Below are 25,703 nucleotides of genomic sequence, written 5' to 3'. Positions count from 1 at the left end.
TCCGACAATATATTGGGTCCATCCATCCCTCAGTAGAATGCATACAATCTGCACACTTATGTTTCAGAGTCAGATGATATATATTGGTGTCAGAATTGATGACTTGGCTACAGTATGCGAGTGTGAAACAACCATCACTAATGCTTCTTGTGAATCAGCCTCATTTCCACTGCTTTTCATTGAAAACGCCGCGTGTCCAGCTGTGAGTTAATAAATGCTGAGACATCGAGAAGTGTTCATGCATGTTTGAATCAGCGCCTTTATTCTCACAAGTCTTGGATTTGAAATTGTTTCTCTCTCTTAGGCAATAGGCCAATTTCTCAGGTTTTTCAAAATGAAATATATCAACATTGCTCGCAGCCTTCTTTCTTGTCATCTTCACATATGTCTTCATTCCTCTCACTCATCATGCTTCTATCACAGGTAGTTTATTTCCTTCCTGTGCTAACTTAACCATTAGTCAGGTGCACGCTGGGGACCCAATTAAAGCATTCTGTGAGCTCTCTGCCTTCAGAGACATTCCTTTCCTGTCAAAACGACCATATGTGTTGCATTAATGACTTTAGGATAGCTGCTGACCTCGAGGAATGAGTTATATACACATCTTACAATATGTCTTGTAGCCAATCTAGATAATGGCTTCTTGTAGACCTGATTGCGAGACAACAGGGACACTGTAGATATGACTTTATTCCATTCTGCAACCAGTCGCTAAAGCTGGGATGCATCCCTTCTCTCTGATTGTGAGTACATTCAATTGAGACACATCTTTGAGGTGTCCTTTCCCTTTTGTATTGAAAATCTTGCATGAATGGCCAAATCCTATTCAGAGATGCCATGTAGGGTGCAAGTCTGAAGACACACTGTCTTCTGCACCCTATGTGCCATTCTGAGATGAGGCAGGTTGAGAGGGGTAAGAGGAGAAATACTTACTGTGTCTTCTCAGCCCTCCATGGTTCATGATGGGACTCCTAAGATCTAGGCCAGCAGTTCTCAAACTCTCCAGAACTTTGAGCCCCGCTATAAGCTCTTGCAGGGGAGGGGGGAATGCAGCAAAGTGATTGCCTGGACCGTGCTGCTTTCAAGGGGTGCAGGGGCTTTCCTGCACTCACCAGAAGCTGCAGCAGGCTCCTGGGGGTGCAGGGAGCCCCGTGCGAGCCTCCACAGTTCCCCCAGAAGCACGCAAACTGTCAAAATAATTATCACAACCCACTTCCAGTTTCACCATCAAAAACTGGAAGTTGGTCATGATTATTATTTTTAGTGTCTGTACACTTTGGGGGACCCTGTGGAGGCTTGTGTGGGGCTGTCTGCACCCCTGAGAGCCTGCTGCAGCCTCTGGTGAATGCAGGAAAGCCCCAGCACCCCTCGAAAGCAGCTCGATCCAGGTAATCACTTCGTTCCATTCCCCCCCGCCCCTTAAGGGGACAGAGGCCAGGGCCCTCAAGCTGGGTACTGCAACACCCTAGTTTGAGAACCATTGATTTAGGCCAACTGTCACTGTTATTGTATTGGGGAGCCTGCTAGGGGCATGTCCAGCCCAGGATGAGGGGTTCGCCATCCGGAAGCCACCAGCCCTGCGGTGACCTACACATATCCTGCCCCTTTAACACCCATCCACCAGCAACACCCCACTGGTATATGGTCTGCTCTGCACTGCAGGCAGTGTGCGGCTTTATGAGTGCTGCACCAGTGGCTGTGCAGCAGCTGTCAGCAGATAATGATCAATTATCATTTGATAATTATGAGACAGGTGCTGATGTAACAGTACAGTTACTTGTGAAAGCAAATGTTTTGTAAGGTGTCGAGCACTTTTTCATGTCTTTTTGAAACTGACAGCAAGTTTGAATGCTTCAGGAGCTGTTTGGACTTTTTTTTCCTTGCATGTGTTAATTTTTGGTGTATTCTCTTAAACAGGATTGTTAGCGTGTGCACATGAGTTCTTGTCAGGAGCAATGGCATGGAAAAAAAGCTTTTAGCATCTTTTAATCCTGTCAGCCTATTGTCATACCAATTTATATAGTGATTTGCATATATTATCCTGAGGGATTAAGCAGTCAGAAGATGTGTGATTTTATTTAAATTAAACTGGAGTCTTTGTCACCACCCTAAAATTTTTGCAAAATGTGTTTCGGCACATTTCACACAGACAAGTTTGTCCATCAGGTTTGCTAAAGCTGGAACTGTGACTAGTTTCCAACTGTACATTAAACAGTAGGAAGTACAGTGCTATGTCATGCAGACTTACGGACCAGAGTACTACAGTTAGGACAACAGATTTTTAGAAAGACCAACACAGTTTTGAATCTACGCAGGAGAAAGAAACAAGAAGGCTATAATTAATGTTTTCATCCTGGTGCCTGGAGAGTGTACTAGAATAATGACATATATATATATATATATCTTTTCAGATATGTTAATGGAGTTGTTGTTAATTTTTTAATGACAGAATTTGCTGGTCCGAGGAAAATGTGAGTCGCCATCGATATATAAACCTTGTCAGAGATTTCTGATTCTCCCACTAATTTGCTTCTTCTGTTTCCAGGTTATTTCCAGGATTTGCTAAACAAATCAGAGAAGGCCCTATATGACACCTTTCCTGGTCTATACGGAGACCTTTATGTCCAGAACGTCAAGGTTTTCAAAGACTTGTACAATGAGCTGCGGCGTTATTATCGGGGATCCAACATTAACCTAGAGGAGGCCCTCAATGAGTTTTGGACTCGCCTACTCGAGCGACTCTTCAAGTTGATGAATCCTCAGTACCACCTTCCTGATGAGTACGTGGACTGCATGATCAAGCATTCTGAGCAGCACAAACCATTTGGGGAGGTTCCAAGGGACCTGAAGCTGAAGGCAACAAGGGCTTTCATTGCAGTCCGCTCCTTCGTGCAGGGACTTGGTGTGGCGAGTGAAGTTGTCAAAAAGGTCTCTCAGGTAGGACATTAACTATAATTCCTACATGGCCACCTTTCCTGAAAAAGTGTTCCAGTATCTCTTTGGTCTTAATTTTATGAGTGGTATTTATTTTTAATGTATCTTGTATGTCACAAACAGTTACTGGCCAGTTTATATAAATAGTTGCTTCAGTTTCACCTGCTACTGGGAGGAAGTTGCCAAGCTATTTTGTTAGAAGCACAGAAGCCATATAGATGTCTTTGGATGCTCACATAAATAGGATGAAATTGAAATGAATTGCCTCTCTAAAAGAATGGCTAACAGCCCTAATCCTAACCAACTTTCCAGCACCAATCCTGCTGTGCCAGCGGGGTGCATGCTGCATTCTGGGGGTGGGGGGCAGTCACAGAGGAGTCTTCAAGGTAAAGGAGCATTTGCTTTGGGGCTGCATTGTGGAAACTTCAGTACTGAAATTTTAGTGCTGGAAACCTGGTTCAGATTGGGCTGTAAGTTTCCTAAGATCTAAGAAATATCCTCCTAACATTGCCTTTAAAAATCTCTTCTGGCATCCACCTTTAGTAGGGTGGATGTTATTCTTGCTGCAGCATAGCTATTTTCCTTGTCCCTTGGTAGTATGAGGGCATATGAGAAGAGTCAATTTCAGAGCTCCTCCTCATGTTGGTGATACTGTCCTGGGAACTGGAGCAGGGTGGCATGAGAAGAAGCTGCAGAGGAGGTAGTTCTGATCTCTCCAAGCACTGCACGAAGGACCCACATCACAGTGGCTTCCATATTGCTAAAGGTGATGTGAAAATCTGCACTCTAAGACTGCTCTTCTAAGCGGCACTTTTATTATGAACACCTCATACTCTTTTGCTCTCTGATGCTGAAACTTGCAACACAACTAGTTTGTACAGCTGACATACTGTAATTTAGAGGGGATGCTTTTGTTGGTTTGTCTCCTTGTGAGAAACTGTTACCATTTGCAGCACAAATGTGCTGAGTCACTCTGTGGTTATTCTTCAGAGCAAGTGTGCAAGGACTGGCTTGGAGGAAGCTGGGGGAGGAAGGCTGATATCACATGTTTTGTGCCAGTTGGCACAGAGGCCAAAACCAGTTGGCACAGAGGCAGAATCTGGGTGTGACTAAACTGAATGCTTGAGTTGTACCAGCAACTGATCTCATCAGACAGAAGGGGTTTGAAGAAGAGAGTGTTCTTTGATGCTCTAAGTTCTGACTCAAGAAAGAGAAATATTCACATGTTCACAGTGGCCATTGCTTTAATTTATAAATGTGGTATTATAATTCAAAAGCTCTAAAAATTTGTAGAGTTCATTAGCATCACTCTTGTAATCCTTGAAGCATAGTTTAAAATAGAAACAAAAAACAGGAAAATGACATAATTCCAGTGTGCAATATTTGTTTCAGTCTCATTTGCCCTATAGTCACAGTGTGGTGCTTGAGTTGAAAAAAGTAGCTGACCAGTTAATCAGTCTCCTTTTGCCTTTGCTCCCTTGATTTTAAATAGAACGGGAGGGGGAGAGAAATGAACCACTGTGGGTATCATGGGTTGGAGGACCTAGGTTTCATAATTATTGTATACCAGCCCTTATTCCAGTAGTTTCTTACAAATGAAGGAATTCACCCATGTTAATGAGAACCCCATTCATTTCTGAGGATTCAGGGAATCCGATGTCTACTCCATTGCTTGCATGGTTCTGTTGCTACTGATCACATTAATTAGAACAACCTGTACTTGCAAGAGCTCTATGAATGTTTCAAAGCATAGGGGGGCCGTATCCGCGGATTCACTTATCTGTGGATTGGGTCTGCGGGACCCCTCTACACGTGACCCCTCTGGAGGCGAGGGGAGCTCCTGAGGGCTTCCCCAGGCCTCTTAATGCCTGATAAGGCTTTAAAATGTCACTTCTGGTTTTACAGAAAAAAAGGAAGTGACCTTTTCATTCTCGGGCTCAGTTTGAGCCCGGCAGAGGCTGTGGATGGAAGTCCAGATTGGGGGGGGGGGTCCAGAACCCCCACAGATACTGGGGCATGCCTGTAAATTTTTGTGTAACTGCAGCTTTGTTTCATTTATTTGCATTATTTGCCCTGCATATCCTTCTGATGAGCTTCAAAAGAGATAGACTATATTCGCCTGACAGCAGTTTCCCAAAGTGTGGGTCATGACCCACTGGTGGCTGACAATTCATGTTAGGTGTACCCTCCCACCCACCCTCGCTTGTGTTTAGCTGCAAATTGGAGCCATTCCGGAAGCATGGGGAGGCCCTAGAGGCTATTTTGGGTTGTACCGGGCTGGTGACCCCTCAGAATGGCCTGCAAAGCCTCCCAAAGCTATTTCTAGTTTTCTGAAGGCAACTTCCAGTTTGTTCCAGAAAACTAGAAGTTGCTTTCAGGCCATTCTGAGGCCTGCAGGTGCATGTAGAGTGGGCCGCTGGCCCAGTACAACCTGAAAGAAGCATCTGGGGCCTGCTCCATAACCACCAGGAGCATCAAGTCAGAGGAGGTGGGTCATGGCATGTTAGAGATTGGGAACCATTGCCTTGTAGATTTTTTCTCTTCTGATGATTTACCTCCAGACACCAATCAGAAGTAGACTGCAATCCTAACCACACTTTCCTGAGAGTAAGCCCCATTGAACAAAATAGGACTTACTTCTGAGTAGGCCTGATTAGGATTGTGCCTGTAGTGATACAGATTTCTGTTCTGAAGATTTATTTCCATTTACTATTTTATTTTAAACCATGTATGTTCCACTTTTTCTGTAGCTTATTTACCTATTTTGTTTATCCAAGAATTTCTTCCCTGCCTTTCCACATCCTAAAAGGCCCACAAGGCAGCTTGCAGCAATTAAAGTACACATAAATATAATAATTAAAATCATTAAAACCCCAACATAAAATAATGGCATCCTCAAAGAGAATAAAAATAACTGAACTAAGCAGTCAATATAAATTAAAGGAACAAAACAGAAACAAATCACAAGTGAGTACTAATTAAGCAAATGCCCATACAAACAAAATAGTTGGCTGACAGCCAAGGGGCCAAACAGACCCATCTTCCTGGAAAGAGCAGAGCCAGAACAAGCAAGTGCCCCTCAAATCCAACAAAGCAAGGTGGTCCGGGATACATGTTCAATGGTAACAAAAGCCACTGAGAGGTCCAGCAGAACCTAGAGGGTCACACTTGCCACACGGCTAGTTCCCAGCTAAGATCAGAGCAACCAAGGTGATTTCAGTCTCAAAACTGGGTCAATCCTATCCTTCCCTCGCCCCACCAATGCAGTGACGCCAAAATGGCTTGCACTGCATCCTGCAGCGAGGGAAGGAGTCACAACGGGCTCCTCTGAATAAGGGAACATTCATTCCTTTACCTGGGGTTAGGCGTCCATGTCACAGAGGGCTGTACTTGGACCTGCACTAGCAAAATTCCTGGTGCAGGTCCACATGGATCTGGGCCACAGGATTGGGTCTGGGTAGGAGACTAGAATTTGACGGCTATTTCTGCTGCCAAACCCACCCCTTCCCAGAGCCTGTCTGCCTTTCCCCACCCCCACTTCACCTTCCCCTGCCTCCCTCCTGTCTCTCCTGCTTCCATTCCATCCCATCTTCCTTGCCATCGTACCTTGTCATTGGGTCCATGGTGATCCTCCTGCGCACAGAGGAAGGCTCCAAGCTTCACATGCTGTTGGAGTGTATTTTGCGACTGCCGTAAGGCAATTAATGCTGGCAAAACACTTATTGTGCCAGCACTAAAACCCCATGGGGTTGGGCTGTCGTTTATTTTAAACTATTTATATACCAACATTCTCTGTGCTGAAAAAGGAACCAGGGCAGCTTCCAAGATCAATAAAACGTAACAACAATTATTGTGGTAAATATAAAAGCACAAGGCGATAAAAACAGCCATAACGGAACAAAAAATCTAACAAGCAGCACAAATAATATTCGCAGAGTAAAACTGATATGAAATCTTTCAGGCTGTTGGATCACATTAAAGAGAACTGCTCTCAATAGACTTCACCGTTCCTCATATGGAGACCCCAGCCCTATAGTGAGCGGTTAACTCTGAAAATGCCCTCTCTCAAAGCCCAACACTAGGCTTTCCAGGCAACAGGGGAAAAACAGCATGGCCTGCATCTTCAGTGCAACCCTGAGGAGCAGATTTAGTAGTTGGGAAGCCTTCCGAGGGTTCAGAGGTCTGGTAGAGATTATTTGTGGATATTCTGACCTGAAACATCAACTCACAAAAGGAGACTGCACCAGGTAGAGCAGTCCTGATCAAATATCCTGATCAAAATGCCTGGATATTTATTGGAATGTGGGGAGACTACTTGAGTGCAGTCCTGAGGGTATACCTTTTGTGATGCCTTAAATCTATTACTAGGGTTTGATGGAAGTTTTTCTGATTCCTGTATTTGGGTGTTAATGTGTGACCTAGTGCGTGAATAGAATCTACCTGGACACTGATCTGGTGCTTCCTGGCGGATAATCAAGAAGTGTGTTCTCTGGAGAGACAGCCAAAATGCAAATATACAGCAGGAGGTGGAAGTTTTGTAATACAATGAGATAGGAATTTCCAGTGGCATTACAACATCACTCCCTCTCCCAAAGTACATGGCACACATGAGATGTCCCATTTATTTATGTATTTATTTATTTGAAGAATGTATATCCCACCTTTCTCCCATACTCAAGGGCACTCAAGGTGGCTGGCTGAAAACAAAGTCTAAGTTGGAGTTTTATGAACTTGATCTGATTTTTTTAAAAAGCAATGTCTAAAGTTCATATTATAGTTGTGTATACTTACAATAGTTGAAAAAGGCTTTGGTGGTCACATCACTCTATGATTTATTTATTTTTAATGACTTCTATTTATTTCCTTGCCACAAGCTTCCAGGCTTCATACTGTTCTAAAACTTTAGCCTCTTCCCTTTTTTCATTTGTACTTCAATGGGCTCCATATGCTGCAGAAGCTCTTGTTGTCACTGAAAGGCATGTGTTCAGGCCTTGCTCAAAAGCAGGAGAATGGAAAGGAATCATACATTAGAATAGATCCAGCTACTCAATTGTGCCTCTCCAGAAATGGTACATGGAGTTATTTCTACTAATAGTGAAAGTTATCCTAGATTAACAGCCCAATCATACCGAACTCCCTGCGTGGTAACACAGTGGCATCAACACGGCGCCTGTGGAACCCCAGGGAAGAATTTTGGCATCAGGAAACCTCCTTGGGGAAAGAGAACATCTGTTCCCTTCCCCTGAGATAAGCCCCCTCCCTGGTCTGGTGGGTCAATCTGGACCTGCACCAGCTATTTAACTGACTCAAGTCCACATTGCCCCATGAAGGTTGATTGGGGCCAGGAGGGCGTTAGGATTTGGCCACCGCGACCAAACCTGCCCACTTTGCAGATCCAATCCGCCCACCCTGTTTCATCACTTTCCCGTTCTGCCCACCCTCCAGCCCATTGCCTACCTGTTCTTCCCTCCCCCACCTTGTTCCACATCCAGCACCATCCTAACAGTGGCAGAGGACCTTCTCCTGGCTACTGGCTTGCGGGAGGAGACTCTGGCCTCCCTGCCAGTACTCCAGCAGTGTGTAACTGTGCACACTGCTGAAATGCGTTTTGTGACTGCTGTAAAGTAGCTTGCACTGGTGGAACACTCATTCTACCAGTGGGGTAGCTATTGGGGCTGTAAGAAAAATTTCCGTGTCAGATTTTTGAACTTTCACAATTGGGACTGAAATGTTTATTGGAACTTTGCATGTCATTGTGGGTTTCTTTTTTAAAAAAACAACAATGGAACATATTTTTTCTATTGGGTAGTTTCAAAAAGTTGAACCTAAACATCACATTGCAGTTGCCGGCAGGCTGTTACCTCCTGCTTCTCTTCAAGAACATCTCCAATTGTGACTGAAATAGCACCTGCTTTTTTCTAGGCAAGCAGCTGGCAGATTTTGTGTTATGTATAAGATGTTCACCTCTTCCTAATTCTACCAGCAAGTTGGTAGAATTAAGTAAAATAGGCCAGTGCTAGAATGGATTCATGTGACTGTTTTTCTCACCTCACAAGAGGATATTTTGTCAGTCACCATGTGGTGAGATCCAGGTAGAAGTAGGTCAGATGAACAACCCAGCATGCACCAAGGCCCACAGCACACTTGGTTTTTGAGGCATAGAATGATCAATTTCTCTCCGTCTTTTAAATTTGTCGATCTCCAGATAGCAATTTCACCACTGCCTTGAAGGTCTGAATAGTAAATTAAATGGAGTATGTATATTTCTATCTGTATCTAATAAAATTCAGGCAAAAGGCACTACAACTTTCCCGTGTGTGGAATGGAAATGTTATTCAGGAACCAAAATTCCCTTTGAAGATAAATGTTATATATCATTCTCAGAAAGTCGTACATTCTGTTTAGTCTTTAGAATCTGTGTGCTTTCGGTTTTATAGATTTCTCTCCCTAGTCATCATATTAATAGCCTTGATTTACATCTACATGATGTGATACTTGCAGTCCAATCCTACCTAAATCCCCACACAGCGATGCAGTGGCACTGATGCAGCCTCTGCTGCATCTCACAGGGGATTTTCGGCTGCTGGAGGTCTCCTCAAAGTAATGGGACATTTGTCCCCCTGCCCCAGGGTAAGCCCAGCAGCCACTGTTAGGTAACTTGGACCTTGCCAACTCAATCGCTGGCACGGGTCCGTGATGCTCCATGCAGGCAGATCAGGGAAGAGGGTCAGGATTCAGTGCACACCACCGCCTGCCCCCCCCCAGGCTTGATCTGCCCTTCCTCCTTCCTAACTCATCACTGCCCAATTCCACCCACTCCCTCTCCCGTTCCACCTACCCCCACCCTGTTCAACCTGCTCCAGTGGGTGTCCATGGGCCCACAGGTGCAAAGGTGGCCACTGCAACCTCCTCACTGGTAGGCCCTGTGCTTTGTAAACAAAGGCTGCTTTACAACAGCCATAAAGCAGTCTCCACCAGTGTAGCACTAGTTATAGCAGTGGGGTAGGGGGATCAGATTGAGCCATCAGATAACACTGCACATTCCATTTGTCATTATTACCTTGCTGGTTTCTGAGACCAAGACATCTTTCCAATGATAGGCAGGTGTTTTAAGACAATTTTGTCAAAATTGCAGGATGCAAATGGGTTTATGAGTAGGAATCAACCAAAGTGTCACCTGGAAAGAAATTTTAGGACAAAAATGAGAGAGTTAAGGTGAAAAATACCCCCTAACATGCCCCATTTTAATGTTTTTTGTGACTGTTTTTCCCCCTTTCTGCATCACCTGCATTACTCTGTGGTCCCAGCAAATCAGGGATCACATAGCATGATGACATCACACCACTGTGTAGCTAATCAGCTCTGCTTTGTAGTGGTATGACGAGAAGGCTCTGTAGCCTCTGTCCATCTTCCTTTGGCTGATTGTAATGGAGCAACCTTTGTAAGAGAACTTGTGTGCATAATAGCAATGAAGGAAAGGGAATCTAGTATAAATTGTAGATCATTCTTATCTGTCATAGAAAAAAAAACAAACATGTTTATTCTGCCATGATGTGCATTGATTACAGAAGCACAGGGTCCCAGCACCTTCTCTTTACTAGATTAGTACTACTAGACTAGTGCTTTGGCATCTCTCCTTCAGGTGTCTGATTCTGTCGGTCTCAGGACAGACATTTCATGTTTCTGGAGCTTCCTCTTGCAAACAGCTGCATGTAGTTTCATATAAAAGGGAGATAACTGGATACGTCATATAGAAAGGAAGAGGGTTTTTTTTTATTTTCCAAAGTTGTTTTGAATTAAGTTGTTTGCTTAAGCATGTCAACCTTTTCAAATTAGATAGATTTATTTATTTTGCTGTAAGGTGTGTGTGTGTGATTTTTTTTTAAGCCCACTCATTTGAACATAATTGACTGGAATGATGCAGTGCAAGAAGGGGGGGATGAAAAGAACTGCCTCTTCAAATACAGAAGATTATGGTGCATTCTTGCCTGGCTGCATGCTATCTCCAGGTGCAGCTCTCCTCCACGCAGGACCTGTTGACGACCTGTCAGACAGCAAATCTCAGGGCATTAGTCACTTTTGTGTTGCTGTACCAGGAGTTTGTGAAATGTAAAATTCTGCAAAGATGCTTGATGTAGCACAGTGTTTGCTAAATATCTTGCTTCATGGCTGACTAGAGAAGAAGAAACATACAGCTAAGCAGGTGTGTTGTTATGTTGCTCTTGTTGTTGTTCACTCTTGGTTAAAGTTGTCACAAGCCCACACACACACACACACACACACACACGCGCGCGCACACACACACACACGCACGCACGCACCTGTACCCATGCCTGAGAAGAGCTGAAGAGAAATGCTGAGCATATCTCTCAGTACAGTTCATGACTACACGGTAATGGCTGGTGACAGCCTTCTTGAAATGTCAGCCTTTGTCATGAATCAGGCACTGCACCAAGGGGTGTGCCTATTCAGTTGCATTAGCATCTGAAATCAACATTTGGATGCATGGAGATGGCATCATACCTCATTCTGTTTTGTGTAGTCTTCAGGGTTGTATCTATGACCTCTTGTCCTGGCAGACTGTTTGCTGACATAGTTCTGCTGCTTGCTTTTGCCAGGTTTGTTAGAGGATGAATTGATTTTCAAAGTAAAGAAAAGCTCCCCTGAACCATTCAGGTCCTCTCCTGGATTAGGAACTGGTTGAGGTCCAGAAAGCAAAGAGTGGGTATCAATGGGCAGTTTTCACAATGGAGAGAGGTGAAAAGCGGTGTGCTCCAAGGATCTGTCCTGGGACCAGTGCTTTTCAAGCTCTTCATAAACGACCTGGGGGCAGGGCTAAGCAGCAAGGTGGCCAAGTTTGCAGATGACACCAAACTGGTGAAGACCAGAAGAGATTGTGAAGAGCTCCAGAAGGATCTCTCCAAACTGGGAGACCGGGCAGCAAAATGGCAGGTGCGTTTCAATGTAAGTAAGTGTAAAGTCATGCACATTGGGGCAAAAAATCACATATAGGCTGATGGGTTCTGAGCCGTCAGTGACAGATCAGGAGAGAGATCTTGGGGTGGTGGTGGACATCGCAATGAAAGTGTCGACCCAATGTGCGGCGGCAGTAAAGAATTCCAGGCTAGGGATCATTAAGAAAGGCATTGAGAATAAGACAGCTAATATTGTAATGCCATTGTACAAATCGATGGTTAGGCCACACCTGGAGTATTGTGTTCAGTTCTGGTCGCCACATCTCAAAAAGGATATAGTGGAGGTGGAAAAGGTGCAATAGAGAGCAACAAAAATGATTACTGGGCTGGGGCACCTTCCCTATGAGGAAAGGCTACGGCGTTTGGGCCTCTTCAGTCTAGAAAAGAGGCGCCTGAGGGGGGACATGATTGATATATACAAAATCATGCAGGAGATGGACAGAGTGGATAGAGAGACGCTCTTTTCCCTCTTGCATAACACCAGAACCTGGGGACATTCACGAAAGCTGAGTGTTGGGAGAGTTAGGACAGACAGAAGAAAATATTTCTTTACCCAGCATGTAATTAGTTTGTGGAACTCTTTGCCACAAGGAGTAGTTATGGCATCTTGCCTGAATGCCTTTAAGAGGGGATTGGACAAATTTCTGAAGGAGAAGTTCATTACGGGTTACAAGTCATAGTAGGTATGTGCAAGCTCTTTGGGCAGGAGGTCTGGTCTTGGGCAGGAGGTCTGGTCTAGTGGGTAGAGCCTCCATTTGCCTGAAGATTAACATCCACAAGGTCGCCAGTTCGAGGCCACCGGCACCATGCGACCTTGAAGCAGCTGGCAAGCTGCAGCTGAGCTGTTCCATCTGCTCGGAGCGTGGGAGGATGGAGGCCAGAATGTTAAACCAGATCGGAGTGTAACACCTTGAATGTGGTGGTTCTTGAAAGAGAGAACCTTCTTTCAATTTGTAAAAATCCCTGCGTGGATTTAATAAGCCTGCCTGTGTAAACCGCCTTGAATAAAGACCAAGAAAGGCGGTATATAAATACTGTATATTATTATATATTATTATTATATTTAGAGGCAAGTTGCCTCTGATTGCCAGATGCAGGGGAGGGCACCAGGATGCAGGTTGTGCTTGTTGTCTTGTGTGCTCCCTGGGGCACTTGGTGGGCCACTGTGAGATACAGGAAGCTGGACTAGATGGGCCTTTGGCCTGATACAGTGGGGCTCTTCTTATGTTCTTATGTACTTATTAGGGACTTTGGAGCAGTTTCAGCAAAGGTTGCTTTTATTTAAAAAAACAAACTGACATACTCCAATGTGCCTAGAGGTGCATGCAAGCATCATTATGGGCTATGAATATTTGAACCTTTGTAACGTCCAGCAGGGTACTGGTGAATACAAACAACATGGGAGCAGACTAGTCTGCTAGGCCAGCATGCTGAATGTCATGAGTTCCAATCCCATGTCTCACTTCTTCTGGTTAGGGACCAAGTTAGAGAGAGATATTATACCTATCTTTTCCAACAAAGGGCCATGGCTAAGTGGTCAAGCACATGCTTTACACATAGTAGGTCCCGGCTTCAATCCTGTCTGTAATCCTGAATTGTTCCTGCTGCCAGGCTGTATTCACAACACAGCAAAATCTTGCACTTTCATCTGGTTAGGGACCAGAGCATGGATGAATGTCAAAGTATAGCCTTAGGACATTTATTTTGTAGTATAGCATAGCACATTTATTTTGTCCAGCAAAAAAATGTAAATGTATATAACACACGTGGATGTGTATGAAACATAAATAAAAGAAATAAAAGAAAAATAAACATGTTGACAAATGTCATGGAAGTCCGGATGAAATTGAACAAAAGAGAAAAGCACGTGGACAAAATCTGAAATGTAGTTCTGCTTGAAAACTGCTGAAAGAGCAAAGCGATGGAAGTCAAGTGAATAAAGTATTGATGTCCTGTCCTAGATGGACCAATAATCAGATTCCATAAAAGGCATAAAGGAAGAAACCTGAATAGAGCCTGAGACTGTTTCTTTTCTTCCCCTGAGAAGAATCCTGGTAGTAAAATATTACTTGAAAAGATCCAAAGTGAAACTGTTCCTAACTGGGAGGGAGGGGGCACAGAATGTAAAAGACATTAAGAGGTAAATGAAAAGTCACAGCTGACTGCCAGATGATTTTTTTTTTTTTTTTGTAAATTAATACATTTGTTTTGTCTATTTATAAAACATTCATCTTCCACTTTTTCTTAACTTCCGGCTCCATTGAACGTTTCAAGCAATATATGTAAAAATCAAACAGAAACAGCAGATAAAAATGGCATGGAAGTAGTTGCAAGCCTTGACAAGCTAAAGAAAATAGAACTCAAGCACTAGCCAGGCCATAGAGCTGCAAAAGCAAAATGGCATTGAAGTGGCAATGAAAAATAATCAAGGTGGGAATCAGCTGGATCTTACAAGATGGGGTGGCACTGCAGCCTAGCACAATAACAGAGGCAACCATCTGGCACATTGCTCACCAACTGTACTTCAGATGCTGGCAAGACACACAAAATGTTTTCTGCTTATGTATTTATAAGAACATAAGAAGAGCCCTGCTGGATCAGGCCAAAGGCCCATCTAGTCCAGCTTTCTGTATCTCACAGTGGCCCACCAAATGCCCCAGGGAGCACACAAGACAACAGACACAACCTGCATCCTAGTGGCCTCCCCTGCATCTGGCAATACAACTGAGCATAGTACAGTTGGACCTCGGTATCCCTGGGGAGTCAGTTTGCAGACCCTCTGTGGATATCGAAATCTGTGGATAATGGAATCAGAGGGTGGGTTCATCAGAGGACCTTTGGGTGTGACTGGAACTGCATTCCAGTCACATCTGGAGGTGTACTGAGACCCAAAGGTGTTGGAAAGGTTCTTCTGGCTTTCACCAAAAACTGCAAGTGCCTTTCCAACATCTCTGGGTGGTTTCTGAGGCCTGGAGAGGCAGCGCGTGGCCTCCTCGGGCCTCAGAAAGCCTCCCGGATGCATCTGGAAAGCGTTCCAGGAGGTCAGGTGAGGCCCTTCAGCACGGGTTTGGAACCTGCACTGAGTCAAATCCTCAAGTTTCCAAACCCGGTTATAAAGAGGGGCCCCCTGTAATGGATTCTTGGCAGCAGATCACACCACCTTAGATATTGCCAATTCTACAGACCTGGTTAGGTGTGCTGAGTGAGTTTACACATCAGATTTGAAAGAAATTATCAGCAAATGTGCTTCTCGTAATAGCTGGAAATTGAGCATGGACTGAATGTGTGTGATAGTTAGACTGCATGTAGGTACATTCTTCTGTGAGCTAGTTATTCAAGAAAATATTCAAGATATGGTTGCATCTTTGTTGTGAACAACAAACTACCAGTTGACTTCTCAGCTAGAACACCTTGACACAAAAACAGTAAAACGCGTACACTGAAAATGCATCGTATTGCATTTGCTTTGAATTATTATCTTAATTTTTTTTTCAGTTTTCAAGAGATTAAGTGCATATTTCTTATGAACAAAGAGATTCTTCATCAGAAAATGTGGACAAGTCTGAACAAGTCTTTAACTAGAACCCCTCCCTAGAAGGACCCTTGGAAAATGCCTTTTTAATTCTCCTCAATTAATGGTAGAGACAGATCTCAAGTGTCTGGCAGAAAGCTCCTCCACACCTGCTTGATGAAAGCGTGTAGGAACACATCTTAATGAGAGAGGTGCCCAATCACCCAGGATTTATCCCTGCAGCGATGGCTGCTGAGTGAGACCATAAGGGAGAAAACTTTAGGGGATCCGTGTTTTCATAGAGATTGCATGGTTATTTCTGCTGACTGAGTTGTCAAGTGACATTAGAAAAGAGTCCCGAGGATTTGACCTTGTATGAACTGATCTTAATGAAATCCCTGTCTTAATAAAAATGGCATTGACAGGAGTGGAGCCAGGAGTTAAAGAATGCAGTCACCAGAAAGGGGTTGATGGTGCTTGGCAAAATCAATTGTTGTCATGTTCTGTCTTCACACTGCTCCAGACTGTTTAAAAATGAACAAGTGACGTTGACCCGCAATTTGGCTACAGTTCTTCTGCTCTTATTGCGAGCCACCCAGAAATGACAGGCTTTAATCTGATTATTGATCATTGCACACTGCAGTAGAAGAGGATCCTCTCTGTTCCCTCTCATAAAACTTTTCATCAGCTTTTAATTAGCAACAGAAATTTGACTTGTCAGCAGCTTGAGTTAAAACTTAAGCAGCATTTTCAGGTATATTTCAGCCAGGGGCAGTGTGTGCCTTCATACCACCTGAATCGGCTGCCCACTGAAATCCCTGCACACACCCCTCCCATGGAGGGAGGGCTGGCAAATGAGCGGGTGTGCTTCTGTTTCCTCTTCTCTTTACTTTACAAAACACAAGCTGGGCAGTCTCCTCCATCAGCACCTCCTGTTTGAAATGAACAGGTGCAGGGGATGCTGGGTTTCTTAGCATTCCCTGCTCATTGTAAACAGAACAGGAGCATAGTAGGGAGGCTGCACATAGCAATTTTTGTCAGTGTAGATGTGTGTCCCCATCCACGGGGGTTCTGTTCCAGGAAAGGGTTAGCTTCTTGAATCATGATCCCACAAGGCTCAGAGCTGTGGGAGGGACCTTGGTTGGGATGGTTGTTGGCAACCTTCAATCTCGAAAGACTATGGTATCACGCTCTGGATGGTGGTTCTGGAACAGCGTCTAGTGTGGCTGAAAAGGCCGATTCGGGAGTGACAATCCCTTCCACACTGGGAGCAAGTGTAGTGTGTCCCTGGTCTGTCTCCCTGGCTATGGGCCTTCCTTCTTTGCCTCTTTGCCTCAGACTGTTGGCCAAGTGTCTCTTCAAACTGGGAAAGGCCATGCTGCACAGTCTGCCTCCAAGCGGGCCGCTCAGAGGCCAGGGTTTCCCACCTGTTGAGGTCCACTCCTAAGGCCTTCAGATCCCTCTTGCAGATGTCCTTGTATCGCAGCTGTGGTCTACCTGTAGGGCGCTTTTCTTGCACGAGTTCTCCATAGAAGAGATCCTTTGGGATCCGGCCATCATCCATTCTCATGACATGACCAAGCCAACGCAGGCGTCTCTGTTTCAGCAGTGCATACATGCTAGGGATTCCAGCTCGTTCCAGGACTGTGTTGTTTGGAACTTTGTCCTGCCAGGTGATGCCAAGGATGCGTCGGAGGCAGCGCATGTGGAATGCGTTCAGTTTCCTCTCCTGTTGTGAGCGAAGAGTCCATGACTCGCTGCAGTACAGAAGTGTACTCAGGATGCAAGCTCTGTAGACCTGGATCTTGGTATGTTCCGTCAGCTTCTTGTTGGACCAGATTCTCATTGTGAGTCCGGAAAACGTGGTAGCTGCTTTACCGATGCATTTGTTTAGCTCGGTATCGAGAGAAAGAGTGTCGGAGATCGTTGAGCCAAGGTACACAAAGTCATGGACAACCTCCAGTTCATGCGCAGAGATTGTAATGCAGGGAGGGATACAATCAGGGTATTTGCCTAGGAGCCAGGAAACCTTTCTTTTGAGATTGTTTCGTTTGCATCCACTGTGAGATCCAGTTGTTGCTTTTTATTTAAATATTTGGAATTGGTGGTTGCAGAAGATGGCTGATCAGCCATCCTGGTGCCTGAGAGCTCTTTACATCAGAACAGATGCACCTTGACACAATTCCTATCTATCTACAGTCTCTACCTTTAGATTGTGAAAGTAAGAGCATCTCTCATTCACTGCCTAGTACAGGGGTGTCCAAACTTCTTGGCAAATGGGCCACATCATATCTCTGACATTGTGTCAGGGGCCGGGGGGGAAAAGAATTAATTTACATTTCAAATTTGAATAAATTTACATAAATGAATATATTAGAGGTGGAACATATGAATGAATGAAGGTCTTGCAATAGCTCAAGGCCTATAAAAGGCCTTGCACAAAGCAAGACTGACCTTTCCTTTGCTGCCACTGCTGCATCACAGACGTGAAACAGCAAGCAGTGGAGGGAGCCCTCGTCCGAAAGCTCACGCAATCGGTCAAACAGTTGCCCTCACGCTCAGGGAAGTTGCTGGAGCCCGTGTTGGCTCAATGCAGGTGTCCAGAGGGCCAGAGTCTCATTGGAGAGTGGGGGCTCCCTGCGAGCCGGATTGGGAGTCCCCGAGGGCCACAAGTGGCCCCCGGGCCGGGGTTTGGGCACCCCTGGCCTAGTAGGCAGAGGTGGACTCATGAAAAGTCTTTAAAGTCACATACACCTGAACTCAGCGTAATGTAGCAGATACAGTCGTTCATTTAAAATACCCCAACATAAATTCTTCACAAAGATATAATGCAAAATTCAAAAGAATCTCTCGTAAGTTATTTCAACTGTGCGCCAGGTTCTTAGGGCCCAATCCTATACAATTTTCCAGTGCAGGCGCAGTCGTGCCAGTGGGGTGTGCACTGAATCCTGAGGTGGAGGGGCAGTCACTGGGGCCTCTTCAAGGAACGGGAACATGTGTTCCCTTACCACAGGTCTGCATTGTGGCTACACCGGAGATGGAAAGTTGGATAGGATTGGGCCCTTAGTCAACTTCATGTGAACGTATCTCTTTTTGCAAAAAGCAAACCCTGAACAAGGAGTTGCACTGATTTCTTCCATACACCTGATCCAAAGAGTACATCTGCAAGCTCATCTGCAGGCTTTGGCACCAACTTAGAATGCCTGGATAATACTGCAGAATCAATCCTCTGAGCCGGACATTGTGTTCTAAGCTTTGATGCGCGCTGAAGAAGAGTTTATTTTCCAAGAGGCCATTCTGTTCCCTGGTTCTTGGTTGTATTGGAAAACAGAGTTCCTATGAAAAAAATTCCAATGCTTATCTCTACATCTTTGTCATATCTAGGATACATCTGGAGATGCTTCTGCATTATCCGTGCTCATAAAGATCTGTTCAGTACATTTGGGTAGAAGCTTAAGGCTGTTTGTACAGCTGTTTGTACAGCTGTTTGTACAGCTTAAGGCTGTTTGTACAGCTGGACACGGGGGGCTTTAATGATTTATTTTCCTTCCCCTCTTCAGCCTTAAAAATCTTCTAGGGATTCAAATGCAAGACATCCCCAAAACATTCTAAAAACTTGCATAACACTCCATTTTTCATTTTGTATCTTGCCCTACATAGTGTAGCCTTCTCTCTCAGATTGTATGTCATCTTGAGCTGGCATCCTTCAGTCTCGGAAGACTATGGTGTCACGTTCTGAATGGAGGTTCTGGAACAGAGTGTCCTCTCCAGTGCGCAAAGCCTGGGTAAAGTAGGTATGGAGGATAGGCTGTTACCCATGCAGCAAATCCCCCCTCTCCACGTCACTGAAATGGTCCAATGGAAAGGCAGAGGCCAATACGGTGGGTTCCAGCGGCGTCGCAGGAGTTGCCAGAACGTGACTGTGTTCAGCCATGAACTGCCTCAGGGACTCCGGCTCCGGATTTTGCCTCGAGGTTGACTCCTGAAGCCTTTTCCATAACTGGATGTAGCCACAAGGCAGTGGAGGTTTGGGATCAGAGTTTTCCTTCTCTCAGATGAGCTGCTTTCCCAGGCTGACGAGCCCCATCTACCCAGTGGCTGTTTAGTCGCCTCTTACGACAAGTACAGCCAAATTGAGGGCCTATTCTTTTCCCCAGCCCCCAGGGGATGTATGTCATCATGACTCCATTTAGGCACCCAAGATACTTAGTACCAAGGGGACAGCATGGACTTCTCCCACATAGCTATGGGCTATAGCAGCACAAGATGTGAGCTGAATTACAGTGGGTTCCCTTGCCACTGTGTAATGCTTTGTTGGTAGTACACCACTTTGAGCTTTTCAAAGTGTGGTATAATATATTTTAATAAACACTGAATAAATTACACAGTGCTGGTGACTTGAAAGTCAGAGTAGCATGACTTCCTCCCCTGCAACTGAAGTAATAAGCAGCATTCAAGCTCTTTCCCATGGCAGCATTTCTGAGAAGAGTAATACTGACATGGGTTCAAGCTTATAGCCAAAGTTTTTGTGGTGAGGATGCCAAAGGGGGTGAAGCATTACCATATTTAAAAAAAAGAACATTAATGTAAGTAGCCTGACGAATACGGTTGTTCTAAACTTAAGTAAAATTATAACAACATATTTAATTTTAGAATTATTACACTTAAATAATTAAAAAGGGGGGCGTCTGTCAGTATTCCAGTGCCTTTACAGTCATTGGCCAGAGCTCTAGAACAGAGGCGTCAAACTCATCTCATACAGAAGGCCAAAGTTAGTAATCATGGTGCCTGCTGAAGGCCAGGAAGTGGCATCAGTAAGCAGGAAGTGACATCATTAAAAAGGCGATGGCCAGAAAAAAGCATTTCGTTCTCACATAGAATCTCATTAGCTGCAAATGACAGAAGAGAAAATGTGCAAATCTTGATGTCACCCCTGCTCTAGAAGGTAGAGGCAAGTTTACTTCTTAGTAAGCAACTGTGAATGATGCCTATATGCTTTTATTTATCATTCCACAAGTTAAAGTGTTGGGGGGGGGAGCTGTTGCTGTTTAAAGTAACATTAAATGGTTCGTGTTAATGAAGCATTTAAGTTGGATACCTGGAAGGTCTTTGAGGAATCCAGTACTCAACAAGCCTTCCTGTGGCTATACCCTGCATTGGGGGGGGGGGGCGTGTCATAGCACTGACTTCTCCCACATGACTGTGTTGCGCGGTAGCACAAGAAGCAATTGAGCTGCTGTGACTCCCATGCCAATGTATAATTTAAAGACCTCAGAGGCTGAACAGTGGAGTAAAGCAGAGTCCCCAGTTTTTTGGCTCAGGAGCTATGATACAGTCTCCCTTTATCATTAATGTAAGGGAGGTAAAAGCTCATGATGCGACGATGAAAGTTCATCGCATTCTGTGGCCTTATCAGTGTTACCCAAGAGCACCATTAAGTACATATAAAAATCTTAATTATCTCATACTAATCCTTCTTGCTCCTGATCATTGAACAAGCATGTTCATAGGTAGGGCAAAAATGTCTCTTTCAGTCATGTCTATGAACAATGCTTCTCATATTTAAATAACATAGCTACCAAAAAGGGAATAAAAATATATGTTTTTGGTAGGATAGAAAGATCTACGGTGGTCATGCACAAAGCCTAAGCCTGTTATTAGTAATAACAGACCTTACTGCTTCAACACAAATATGTTCAGCCAGGAATGATTCACACATTTTCCTTGTTTTGCAATCGTAGGATCACTTTTGTGAGTGAGCTCCTTTCCAGGATCCCCATGGCATGTGAATGTATTAAATGTGTGGATTGCTTTCCTAACCAGCTGGTGATCTACTTTCTGCAGCCAATTATGGTGTTTGGGGGGTAGGAAGAATCCACTATTAGAACACATTCACTCATTATTTCCACAAGAAATTCAAGCTGAAAGTCTCACTCTCTTTGGAGTATTTATTTTAAAAGAAGAGACTTGATGTTTGTTCTCCTTTAAAGGCAGACTTGGAGTATTTGCTTTCATAGACCACAGCCCATATTTGTCAGATGCCGAGATGGACATCTGGGGACAAAAAGGCATCTGACAAAGTGGACTGTGTAGTCTGCGAAAGCTCATGCTCTCAAAATAATTAATTTTTTTTCATACTATAGTGTATGCTGCAGTTCAGTTTACCAAAACACCCAGGTACAGCTCACAACTGTCCCTAAAAACCATATCAAATGCAAAGTAAAAGGGGAACAATTTAGTGAAAACACTTAGAGCAGTAAAACTAGGCCAGGAAGGTGGTGTTTTTTAAATCATCAGATAAAAGCAACTGGAAAACAATGGAAGTCCTGGGGAAATAGATAGATGTTTGCCCAGCACTGCAAAAACATCTAGTTTGGTGCCAGGGTGAACCTCCCAGAGATTCCATGCCAAGGTCACCACAACTGAGAAGGCTTTTTCTTGTACCCCTTATCTGACTTGAGGTGGTGGAAGGAATACTGGCTACATGTTAGACTCTATAGTGCCATCAAGACCAAGTATGTCCTGATTTAATAGTTCCATTGGAATCTCTCTAAGAAGCATGACTGTAATTGGAAAATGTTAACATGGCAGTTTTTAAAAACCAAGCACTCCAAAAACTAACCACAAACAAGCATATGACTGATACAGAAAGAGGAACAGCTCAGAAACTCTGTCAAACTAAAATGAGCCAAGTGATTTCTTTCTACCAGTTTCATTGTACACATGGTATACAGTACTGTTCACTATTCATCTACAATACTTCTTTAGGATTCTGTGCATTGCAAACATATTCCTGTACTCAGGGTTGATCTAAGCTCTCCCATCACCTGAAGCAGCCAAGCAAATGCGGCCCATTTTCCCTGGTGATGTGCCAGTCTCTGCTCTACCCACTCTCTGGCTTAGAAAAGAAAGAGGTCAACAAAGAAGAGGAAGTGTGAAGGAGAGGAGAGCGGTGGGCCAGAGTGGTGCTCTCTATACTTCTGTTTCTGCTCCATCCCTCTCTTCGTTTTCCAATCAAGGGAGTGGAAGGCGAAGGATGAGTGGAGGCAAATGATGGCCAACCCAGCCCATAGTTGGCCTCGTGGATGTGATGACGGGACTGTATTTCCCTAGAGACCTTTAGTTTTTTTTCAGATTTCTGGCAACCCACTAGGTAAGCTAATGACAAAATTACTATTCGTTGCTTTGGACTACAAGTCTTATGCTTGGACTAGTCTAATTGCTTCAGACTATGAGCCCCTATGTCTTGTCACCCACTCTGAATCTTCAAAGATGGAGTGAGTTGACAAGCTAGAAGGACAGAAGTCCTGGTTAATGGGCTGTTTGTTCAGTGGCTTCACCCCTTGGGAAATCCTGATACTCATCTTGCACTCTTAGGCAAATAAAAGACCTATTTTACCATAAGGACAAAAATCACCAGTAGGATTCTTCTCCTCCATTCAGGGCAAGCTGGGTGCAGGCCTAGTTCCCAAAGACTGGCTAGTGGGAAAGGAAGCAGGCTCCTAATGATGGTTGTAAACCCTCTTTCCAGCTGGCCCAACTCTGTCATGCTTTATCCCTATTTTAAAGCATTAATATTCCAGTTTGTCACCCTCACTTTACATTATGGTAACGTTTTGTCAACTCTGAGAAGCTAAATGAAAATTCTGCATGCTAAATAGCACTTTAAATGGGCCTTGCTGTTTTCATGTAATAAAGAAATGAATGGGATGGGGGGTGTATGTTGCTTTTGTTTGGTTGATTAATTTTTCTCCTTGCCACTAGTGTTATACCATTTCTTTTCCATATTCAACAGAATTAAAGCACCACCCAGTGGTAGCCAGAAGCAACTGCACCTTTTTGCAGAATATAATCCCAGGAATTATTCCCAGGACAGTTTTATCCAGCTAGGATCACTAAGTACACATATCCCAGGTCAGACTGGTACCTTGGTCACAACTAGATATTGTTTGTGTGGTTCTCTCCAGTTCATTAGCTGGCTCTGTACTTGCAGAGCTCTCTTTTAAATTTTTAAAATAATTTCCGACATTTGGCTATTCTATAGCAAGGAGGACCTAGATACAGTTCCCATCAAGCAGCTCATTAATAGGATTTTGGCTGTGAAAATAGGGCTTCCTAGATGCAAACCCAGGAAGACATGATTGAGATTAAATTATGTAGGGGATGGATAGAGTGGCTAGAGGGATGTCCTTTTCCCTCTCACACAATACCAGAATCTGGGGACAACCACTAAAATAGAGTGTTGGGAGAGTTAGAACAGGCAAAAGAAAATATGTATTTTCCCAGCATGTCATTAATCTCTGGAAATCCTTGCCACAAGATGTGGTGATGGCATCTGGCCTAGATGCCTTTAAAACAACTTTGCACAGATTTCTGGAGGAAAAGTCCATCACAGGTTACAAGCCATGATGGGTAAGTGCAACCTCCTGATTTTAGAAGGAGGCTCCCTCAGAATGCCAGGTGCAAGGGAGTGGCACCAGAATGCTGGTCTCTTGTTGTCTTGTGTGCTCCCTGAGGCATCTGGTGGGCCGCTGTGAGATACAGGAAGCTGGACTAGAGTGGTCTTGGCCTGATCCTGCAGGGCTCTTCTTATGGTCTTATCAAGGATTTGGGGAGAACACAGAGAAGGTGGTGTTTTCAGGCAGATTTGAGCCTCGTCTCTTAAATATTAAGCAGTGATGGTAAGTGGAGCATGGACTTACAGATGTTATTTTTATTGTCTATGACCTTTTCATTTATTACTAGGTTTTTAGTGAGTTTAAGAGGATGCTTTCAAATTTTTCCCCCTCCTGATATGGGAATTTTAACAGCTGAAGGCTTACATTTCTTCTTGCACAGGATGATCTATTTCTTAGATTGAAGCACTATTGTAAATGCTGGGGAAGGATATAGGGGTCACTCAACGTGAATTGATATGTCCAGTGCTCCTCACATTGATTGCTAACAAGTCTGGGACTCTGGGGCTTTGCTAGCCCTGACTCTGTAATTGCGAGATATTCATGATTGGAGATGGGACATCCTACATCCAGTAACTAGAGCATGTCTTCATGTGTCTTCCCCACAGACTGGGTCTGGAATTTGGGAGAATCCTCCCCCCCCCCCCATGAGCGGCGCTTACCATTCTTGTGTGGTGCTGCTGTTCTCCCCAGATCGGGATGATGTGATGCTCTGGGCAGTTTCATCTGCCCAGGAGTCCAGGTGCAATGCCTGGTGGGGCATTGTACCATAGACACGAGTGCTCAGAATGTGAGGTTGTCCCGATCTGGGGAGAAGAAGAGCCGTGGCACGCCAGAATGGTAAGCAGTGGTCACACCGAGGAAGGCATTCCCAGTGCACAGTGGTTTCCAGTTTGCAGAACCACTGATCTAGAGCAAAGGTTCCTAGGACAGTCCCAATTGCTAGCTACTTACCTTGTCCCAGGAATTCTGGTCCCTGCACTAAGTGGATGTTCCTTCCATGAACAAACACTAGAAATCATGGCAGATCTGACTGAACACAGAAAGCATCTCTGTGCTTGTACTTAAGTAACCTAGGTTTGATTTTGTTACCTGATTGGAGGAGTGGAGCCCAGCTGGTCTTTTCAACCCTCCCCTCCCCCTGAACAGACAAACTCCCAATCCATAGGAGCTTAGCTACTCTGGACAGGAAGAAGGAGCCTAAATCCACAAAAGCACATGGCTGACTGATAATGGTGTTTCAAACAAAGAACCAAAGCTGCTAGAGAAACATGTCCCAACAGCTTTTTAGGCTGCTGAGCTTGCACAGGAGCTTCTGGGGAGTGTGCAAAAATAAGGGGGAAATGGCAAGAAATAAGAGGAAAACTGGGTAGTCATCACAGGGCCCCACAAAATGCTCCTTGTTCCCGATGCTTTACTCTGTCAGCATCACATCTTTGCTTCTGTCACTCAGCTTTGCATTTTTGCTGGCAATAATTTTCCCCCAACTGGTTAAGGAAAGGTGGATTTCCAGCCTCCAAATATATGCATCACATTCCAATGTCATGTTGTGCAAGAAGCCATGTGAGAGGCTTACCCTTGGGGTTTGTAAATGTAGTTTTGATTATTAATTTTACTTTTAACTTTTTGGAATGCTCAGGACTGCAGGAATTTTAAAATGCTTGTTCCAACTCCTCTTCTACGTTGTCCTTGCCAGATATTCAGTCTCGCAACCTTGTTTGAAATCTTACCAACTAGAAATTCACCTTGCTGTTATTATATGTTATTAGTTCTAAAGCCAAAATTGTGGCGCCATTAATATGGCATGTTAGATTATCAAAACCTCTG

The 25,703-nt window shown here is 44.3% G+C and overlaps 1 protein-coding gene across 1 annotated transcript in view; it reads left to right on the top strand.

Annotated features, from left to right (window-relative positions):
- Positions 1-25,703, top strand: part of GPC1 (glypican 1) — a 265,896-nt gene that overhangs the window by 225,931 nt on the left and 14,262 nt on the right. The window contains exon 3 of the mRNA XM_066621629.1: positions 2,546-2,937. Within this exon, the coding sequence (XP_066477726.1) occupies positions 2,546-2,937 (392 nt within the window). The remainder of the gene's footprint in view (positions 1-2,545; positions 2,938-25,703) is intronic.

The sequence above is a fragment of the Tiliqua scincoides genome, chromosome 3, assembly GCF_035046505.1.
Source record: "Tiliqua scincoides isolate rTilSci1 chromosome 3, rTilSci1.hap2, whole genome shotgun sequence".
In the NCBI taxonomy this organism is placed as follows: Eukaryota; Metazoa; Chordata; class Lepidosauria; order Squamata; family Scincidae; genus Tiliqua; species Tiliqua scincoides.
The sequence above is the reverse complement of the archived record's forward strand: the minus strand, read 5'-3'. Positions and strand labels throughout refer to the sequence as shown.